This window comes from Syzygium oleosum, unplaced genomic scaffold, assembly GCF_021117445.2.
Source record: "Syzygium oleosum isolate NSW1041296 unplaced genomic scaffold, Sole_v2.1 Sole_v2.01, whole genome shotgun sequence".
Classification (NCBI taxonomy): Eukaryota; Viridiplantae; Streptophyta; class Magnoliopsida; order Myrtales; family Myrtaceae; genus Syzygium; species Syzygium oleosum.
The window spans coordinates 10,780,491-10,789,381 of NW_026607485.1; the positions used below are offsets into that span (position 1 = coordinate 10,780,491).

An 8,891-nucleotide genomic window follows, 5' to 3' on the forward strand; every position below is an offset into this window, starting at 1 on the left:
GAAAAATTCATCAACACTAAAGTGATGGAACTCTAACCTTTCTCTCACCAACATTCTTAGTAGTTGACTAATTTAGGTTGGTGGATATATATGATTATTGCAAACAGAAAAGGGGCCTCTCCATTTTCATCCCATGGACGAGGCAGCTAAAGATGGACCCCCACCCTCTCCCCCATTCTACCAAATATTTTTGTTCTCTTTCCTTCACCCTTCTATTTCAACAACCAGGGATGCAATTATGTTTCTGAATATGCTAAATAATGAAGCATAAACATGGAAAAAATGATTAAATTAGAGTTAGTGGTTCCACCAAATGATGTTGTGGCACCACCAACCCATAAATTAAATCCAGCTAGCCTTTCACATTTTGAATCCCAGTAAATAATTCTAATGAAGTCCTATACTTTTTGGTACATGTGAACAAAAGAAAAACAAAAGAACTTATGAGCAAATAACCTGAAATTTCTAAAGAAAACAAATTTGACAAAAAGGGGGAAGAAGTTTGTTTCCCTCTTTCCTAAGGTTCCAAGCAAACTGGCTGAACTGCACTTCTTGAGACCCTACCATGCCCAAAAGAAAAGAATGTCCTCCTCACTCTGTTGCTGTTGCTGCTGCTGCTGCTGCAACCTTCTTGATTTTGAGGACTAATGACATTAACTTCACTGAACCTGAACGCCTCCTCTCTCTTCTGCTTCAAAATCTCTTGGACTGCCAAGAATAACTGTCTATCAGCAGATGAGTCCATTGAGATTGACCTCCTAATTGGCTGAACCAAGAACTCATCATCTCTCTCCCTAATGTCAATGAACTCATCACCCATGCTCGTCATCTTGTGAAGCTTCCTTGCCCTGCCTTTCTTGGCCAATCCGCTCTTTTCCAACTTCCCAAGTGAAGGGCTTATGGCCTGAGTTGGTGATGATGATGAGCAGCCAGATTGCACTCTCTCATGCCCTATCCACAGCCTCTGGCTCTGGCTCTGCCCCTCAGGACCAGCATCCTCTGGCCTTCCCAATTCAATCACAACAAAGTCCTCGTCCCCGCCGACGACAGTTGCCCTGCCGTCATAGGGGCTCGTGTCCTCCGGGGTTGAGCTCGGCGCGATGATACGGTCCCGCGGGAACAGTGGCGGCAGCAGACCCGCCGCTGCTGCGCTAGAGACGCTTGTCCGGCAGAGCGGGCAATTGGCATTGTTCTGAAGCCAAATGTCAATGCAATCGATGTGGAACACATGGCTGCAATTTGGGATGATCTTGAGCTTCTCATCCTCTTGGAACTCATTCAAGCAGACCGCGCACTCACAAAAGCTCCTCTCCCCAAAATCTCTGCTCTTGCCTCCCCTGCTCCTGAATTGGAGTATCGGGATCGATCGGATAGCCGCGTCGTCGAGGCCTCGGGGCTCCATCATCGCCGGAGAGTGCATCAATAAGGAGTCTTCAGGGCGGTGGCGGCCTCTCCGCGAGAGGGAGAACCGGCTGAGGAGATCAACCCGGTGCCAGTTCAGGCAACACTTGATCACGAATATGTAGTAGCTGACCAGCAAGAAGGCTGTGGCCACGATGCCTATGATGGCAATGGCCATGATCGGGAAGCCCGGGCCCGAGTTGTGCAGAGGAGCGTGAGCAAGCGAGGTGGTCGCCTCACTTGTGGAAGGAGGGATGGTCTCAGAGACATGGATCAGTGAGGCCTTGGTCACAAGATCCATGTCCCCACCAAAAGAAAGAAACCAAGAAAAGTTTCTTTTGCTCGTGTGCGTGACAAGAACAACAACATCCACTCAATGACGACTCGAAAACGGCAAAGAAATCGAGGGTACTGGTTGGTTGAAGATGATATCAAGAGGGCTGAAGCAAATTCTTGATTTGGCCAAGATCTGCAGAGAGATTTGAGAACTCAAAACGTTCAGAGAGAGAGAGTGAGAGAGAGAGGCAAGAACGTGGAGAAGAGGGAAGAAGGGAGTAAACCCAGGAGGGAATATAAATGAGGGAGAGAGAGAGACTGTTGAAGGGGACACCAAGAGAGAGTTGAAAAATCTGTCAAAAAAGTGATGACCTGCTCTATTTATTTGTTTAATCATTTTCAGTCTTTAATATGAGAGAGAGAGAGGGAGAGAGAGAGAGCGTGGAGCAGTTGGTCGATTCAGGTTTTTTTTCTTACCACGAAATTATTTTTGCGGGAGAGTATCTCGATGATTGTAATCTTAAATGATGTAATCAGGTAATTAAATGGCCTGGACTTTATTATATGATTAATTAATTAAAGAACATAAATGTGCACACCCATTATTTATTGGAGAAGTTGTGGTATGTCCAAGCGTTGTGCAGATGGATGATGTCGAGATTTACATCGTTGTCGATCGAACTTAGTGGAGGCCAAGTACTTAGTCACTAATATGTTTAATAACCCGACATCATTGTCAGATTGCACCAGTTTGGCCTAATTGTTTACCACTGCTAATGCGGGGCAATATGAACTTAGTTGTACCCGGAGATTATTTCTAATCGAGTACTTCTATTACTACTTATTCTAGAAATGGTTTATCAAACTCATATGCCATATAATTCGATAGATCATAGTTAAATAATCTGTTTTTGCGAACGCATGAATTATCTTGCTAATCACCATATGAAAGGTAGAGAATGTATGCAAGTGAAATTATAAAAAATTTCATATGAATAATTACCCACGAAATAAGCAGGAAAGAGCGATGGATTACACAAATAACTTTTCTAGCTGAAAATCTGTCTGAAGAGCTGCTCTATGTTTCATTTTGAGCTTCTGTATAGTAGATGGTATTTGAAGAACACGAGTGTATATGAATAGTATAGGAGGATTTTTAACAAGTCAACATGAAATTATTTGCAAATTGGGGATACGGGCATTTATCAAAAGATTTCTCAAGCTCGTGTAATTATTATTTTTTGTTACTAGCTGTGAATATAAATGTAATTTCTTTTGTTTTTGAAGTACCTTCACCTGAATTAATATGTTAGCAATGATTTCAAATTTCAAGCATTCACCGTCTTACACTATTCATAGTACTACCCACGAGGCGACAATACATTGATAGTAATTAATTCACCAAAAAGTCAAGATGCAAATGCGTAGGAGCTAAAATAAATTTAAAAATAATTGGTCAAAGCCTACACAACATCAGGGCATGGGTCAAAAACCTTGACTTTTCTGATGCAATGTAAATGAAAAATAAAATATAAAAAAAGCCACTTTTCTTAGACTCATCCAATCTCAATAATTATCGGTTGCTAAAGCTAAAAAGCCTTAAATGCACATGACATCAACCGTGAGATTGATTGCTTTGGTTATGAACTAAATGATTAAAGTTCAAACTATGCACGACTGAGTTAGCACTCCCATTGACATCCATCTCTTCTCTCTTGTGCAATTCGAAAAATTTCTTTTGGCCAATGCAATACGAATGCATTTTTTCTTAAAAAAAGAAGAAGGGAAAAGTCATTGCAGCATGTTATCTAATATAAACAAAAAGTTGCATGGCTGTATGTATCATCTTATAATTACCCTATAATGGTCCAGAAATTGTGTAACATGAACATCACTACTTGTGATAGAATCCAAGTTGCAATAGAAAACAAAAGTGCTTTAAATGGTTATAATTAGACTAAGACAGCCATTAAGAAAATCATTAGGAATCTTCACACTTTTAATCAAAATTACTAAAAAGTGCATTACTAGAAAGGAAAATATCAAATTGACTCATCAAATGACCTGTGGTATCAGTGACTTCATATAACTCACTACTTCCTAAATCGGGGAAAATTATCCAATTAGCTCTAAACCTATTGTAGGGATGTCAATTCAGTCATAAACTTCCCGGTTTCGCTAATTTAGTCCTAAACCTTTGCATGAGTTTCTAATGTAGTCATTCCGATCAATTTTCACATAAAACCGCTGAAGTGGTAGTGCAATGGCTGGACTGCCATGTTGGTAATTTTTCCGGCAAAAATTGATCGGAAGAACTACATTAGAAATTTGTGCAAAGGTTGATGATTAAATTAGTAAAATTGAAAAGTTTAGAATTAAATTAATGTCTGTACAATAAATTAAGAGCTGATTGGGTAATCTTTCTTCCTAAGCCGTGATTATCGTTGATAACTTACTATATTAAAAAACCCTTTCCCAATCACTTACGATGCCGTCAAAAGAGCAAGATAGATTCATCCACTTGCGACATGATCTTTAGTGGGACCGACCCACGAAGGAAAGGGCGTGAGGAATTGTCAATTAAGGGCAGCTATTGCACCAATGGTCAAATTCGCCATTGTTGGCTCCTACCCTAAGATTAGAAAAACACCAGAAAAGAGAACCGACACTATGCATCCCCATTCCTTTCGCGTTGACAGAACTGAGGAGAGAGAGAGAGAGACAAAACAGATTAGGCCAATGCTCGAGTTGGGCGAGAAAAAAATGGAGCCAGCCCTACCTTTTTTTGGAAAGTGTTCACTGCTCTAGTCAAAGGTAGAAGGGGGCCCTCCGAGAAGGGAACTTTTCTCTACCTCTCTCTCTTCTCATTCATTTTACTTCTTGCCAAAGATTTTTTCTCACTTCACATCACACGCATTGCGGTAAAGGAATCTCCATAGCCATAGTAGCACCCATTTATTGTTGGGTGCTAAAGCAGCTTAGCTTTGGGAGGGGGGGTGTACAGCTATGTATAACATGTGTGGGCTTGGTGTAACAGGACATTGCTGCATAATTGACGTTGCGTACCATGTTCCTACGGCTATGGCGTAGCCATTGAATTCGTGTGCAAATGAGTGACTTTTATGGCTGGCATTCATCAAAGAGGAAGCAAGATATGTGCAATGATGGTTTGGTGATAAGAGAGGCTTTTATGGTACATGGTTTCATTTTATTTTTTTTCTGATTATGGTCGGTACAAGAGCTCTGTATTTGGAGGAAACGAGAAACCCTAATCCACGAAAAGCTAAGTAACTAGAGTTTTCGGCAAATGCCGTAAAAAATCATAAATTATGAACTTGCCCCGTATGACACAAATACCTTAGTTGTTTTTTGTGCCACCAAAATACCTAAACTTATACATATGTCACATATATACCATCTATTATAGTTTCATTCCAGATTTATTTGTCACAATGATATAAGTTAGAGTTTTTTTATGACCCAAAATTTGGGGTATTTGTGTCACAATGTGCAAATTTAGGATTTTTAGTAACACAAAAAAAATTTAGATATTTGTGTCACAGTCGGCATAATTTGAGATAATTTATGGTATTAACTCTAGGGTTTTTGATTGTAAGATATACTAAAATATAAAGCTACTAGCTCTTAATAGTTGGATATCTCTAATTAGGGATAATGACACAAACAGTCTCTGAACTTTGGCCTAATATACAATATAGTCCTTGAACTTTAATTTGTTCGATGTAGTCCTTGTACTTGAATTAATGGAAAGACTTCATTGAACATTTTCATATAGTTCAGCGACTAAATTGAATATGTACCAAAAGTTCAAGGATGACATTGAACAAATTAAAAGTTTCGAGACCACATTACATATTGAGTTAAAGTTAGGAACCATATTGAACAAATTAAAAGTTCAGGGATCATATTGTACATTGGTCCAAATTTTATGGACTATTTATGTCATTTTTCCATCTAATTATGAGTACTACGTCTGTAAATCTCCATCATTGACGGCTATAGGTCATCAAGATCTTTTAAGAAAAAGTGCAGCCTATTTAAATAATTGAGAACTCCTGCATGAGGACGCAGATTTCAATCTTTATGTCTACACAAGTATTCAAACGAAAGCAGCTTTTGCACCTACATGGAGAAAGTTTTTGTTTTTTTAAATTTCGAAACTGGAATATTCCCTCATGAACTTTCGGTTGTTTTTTTAAATTTCTGAATGGATGGCGTTGATTTAATCTTTTCTTTGGAGCCTTTTCACAACCTTTTCTAATCTAACTGAAACCGCCACATCTTGGTCTTCAAGTTTGCTCGACTTTAAAACCTCAGATAAACAACTGTTTTAGGATTAGAAAAAAAAGGATAGAGCGCCATTCACATCATGGGAAGAAGTGCACAAATCCCAGTAAGGTTCTGAGCTCATTGCTAGCTCATTTCTACCGACTTAAGGATCGCTCCTTTCAAATCGAGGACTGTATAATAGAAATCAGGACTGTGGATCAAGAAAGGGACAAGAACTTGACAATCGAATTCGAAAAAACCGATGAAATGACCTTACTGACAACAACATAGATCGTTCCAAAGAAATAAGGGCAAGTGTTTGACTGATTAAAGTAAACAAACAAGAAGATTTTGTGCATCCTCTTCATGGAAGTAAATTGCATTGACAGAATAAAAATCTGGTTCTTCAGGATCTTATGCATCCTCTTCATTCTCAAGTGAGTCTAGGTATAAATTGTTATTGATAATGAGAACATTTTGTTGGAAATATGGGATAAATTGATGGGTGGATGAATGAGAAATTGATGCTCAAAGAACACCCTTGAGTTGGAAGTGGGATGTGGAAAAATACTAGTCCCACATCGGAAAAGAAAGAAGGCTATGGAGTGCTTTATATACAGTTACACTTATTTGAAGTGGTAACTATCATAGCACAAACTCTCTGCCTCGCGCACAGGCACAGGAGGGGTGCAAATTCGACGCCCGACAAGCTGAAACTTGGGTGCGTACACGATTGCAGGACCGAAAAGTGGGCCTCGCGACAAGCCCAATTTTGCCTTCTGATTTATTTATTTTTTCAACTCAAACAGTTACAAATTTCATAACGTGCGACAGATTTAATCAGCCGTTATTCCTATTCGTATTGATCTTATAACGGCAGAATTAATCGTTCGTTATTCGTATTGATCTTATAACGGCAGATTTAATCGTCCGTTATTCGTATTGATTTTATAACGGCAGATTTAATCGTCCGTTATTCGTATTGATTTTGTTGATTTATTTTTTTTTTCAACTCAAACAGTTACAAATTTCATAACGTGCGACAGATTTAATCAGCCGTTATTCCTATTCGTATTGATCTTATAACGGCAGAATTAATCGTTCGTTATTCGTATTGATCTTATAACGGCAGAATTAATCGTTCGTTATTCGTATTGATCTTATAACGGCAGATTTAATCATCCGTTATTCGTATTGATTTTGTAACAACAGATTTAATCGGCCGTTATTATTCCCGAATTGCTCTCCCCTCTGTTCCTTTTTAACGAAATCATTCTTCCTCTGGTTTTACACTCTCTCTGCATTTGCACTGTTTTTTCAGTAGTGTTCATTTCGAGTTTGTTCAAGTTCGCCGGAAGCTTGGAAGTGCCGTGCTCTCTTCTTCGCTGTCAACCGTTGTATCCTAGGAGACAGACGTTCGCGAAACCTCGGTCGCGTACTGGAGGGAACGAATCTGTTTTAAGGAAACTGTGTCAAATACAGGCCTCGGTATTCATTTGTATTGATTCCAACTTTGTTATTACAATTTCGTTTCTTTACAGTTCTATATTGTTTGTAATATTTATACTGATGCCGATTTGAATTCTTAACACATTTTTCATTAATTAACTATTTCAAGCGATACAAACGATCATTTTTTGAAAAAATATTTTTCAAATCACTCGTTTTTTGTTAAACAAATGAAATCTAACTCTCACCATTGTTGAAGCACATGACTGCGCCCTTCCTTCGACTGATCAATCAGCCATTGGTTTCATCACATCGCTATGGACTTGGCATGATCTGCAACTCCCTCTTTAGCTCAAACAATGAATATGGTCGAAGTTTGAGTGCTAATAGGGGCGAACCACGGGTCCGTATACTCTCACTGAAGATTTTAAACTGACCCTATGGTTTCACTTGATTCAAAATATCCCTCAACTTTTTGAAAACATCTACTTATAGTCCTCCCGTCAAGTTATTTTCAATAGGATACGGATTTTGATAGACTCCAAAATGCTTATTTAAAAAAAGTCAAGTATCAACATTGCTTTTCCATTCGTCGGTTCCATTGTGGCGCCAAGTAAACACCACATCGACAACATAAGATATAAATTTTGGAGAGAAAGAGAGAAAGTATAAAGGCACAACATTGTGACTCGATAACATTGTCTGGTAATTTTATTTTATTTTTTCGATCTTTTATTAAATATGGGAATTATTTGAACGTTTTAAAAGGTTTAGGGTTGAGGGTCACCCAATGACAGTACGTATACCGACAAAGAAAAGGAAAGTACATACAGTTTTATCTACTACATCTAAACTGTTGCGTTTTAAAGAATGCTCATGCAAGACGGCAATTGCTGTCGGGTTTCACTTGTTACGTAGTTTTTACTTGGGGAAGGAGTTTGAAGACCGGATCGAAGTCAGAAGTCTTTATATTAATGCGAGGTCGTACAAAAATGTGTCAGTTTGACTCTCTGTCCAAATGTACACCAACTAGTTAATTGAAAAATCCTTCGTTCTTTTCTTCTTCTTCTACACCATTTACCGGTTGACAAATTGATATTTGTTTTTCAGTCAACTACATTTATACATACTACCTATCGAGGTCTCTGCTCTCGTGCCCTTAGCTATTGCGAGAATAGAATTTATCAACCGATATTTATCTAGAATGACAATGCACACATTTTATAACCCATCACGCTCCCTACTAGATTGTGAAGAAAATCAGAGAAATTAAGAAGATAATGATTCCCAAGAGAAGAATGTTCTTCACTGAAAGCCATAACACTCCGTCATTTTCTTCTACAGTACATACTGCTATTTATATTAAGAAGACAACCAAATGAAAAACTCGTGTGAAAATAATTAGCCATGCCACATGTGACTCAATTATTCCTTAACCCATTACCACTCTGTAGTTAGATTTACTCAACTGGGAC

At 38.5% G+C, this 8,891-nt stretch overlaps 1 protein-coding gene across 1 annotated transcript; it reads right to left on the minus strand.

Annotated features, from left to right (window-relative positions):
• Positions 1-274: 274 nt before the first annotated feature.
• Positions 275-2,038, minus strand: LOC115667425 (RING-H2 finger protein ATL16-like). Its single transcript, XM_030589009.2, has one exon. The coding sequence runs from the start codon at positions 1,700-1,702 to the stop codon at positions 518-520; it is 1,185 nt and encodes a 394-aa protein (XP_030444869.1). The 5' UTR covers positions 1,703-2,038; the 3' UTR covers positions 275-517.
• Positions 2,039-8,891: the final 6,853 nt, after the last annotated feature.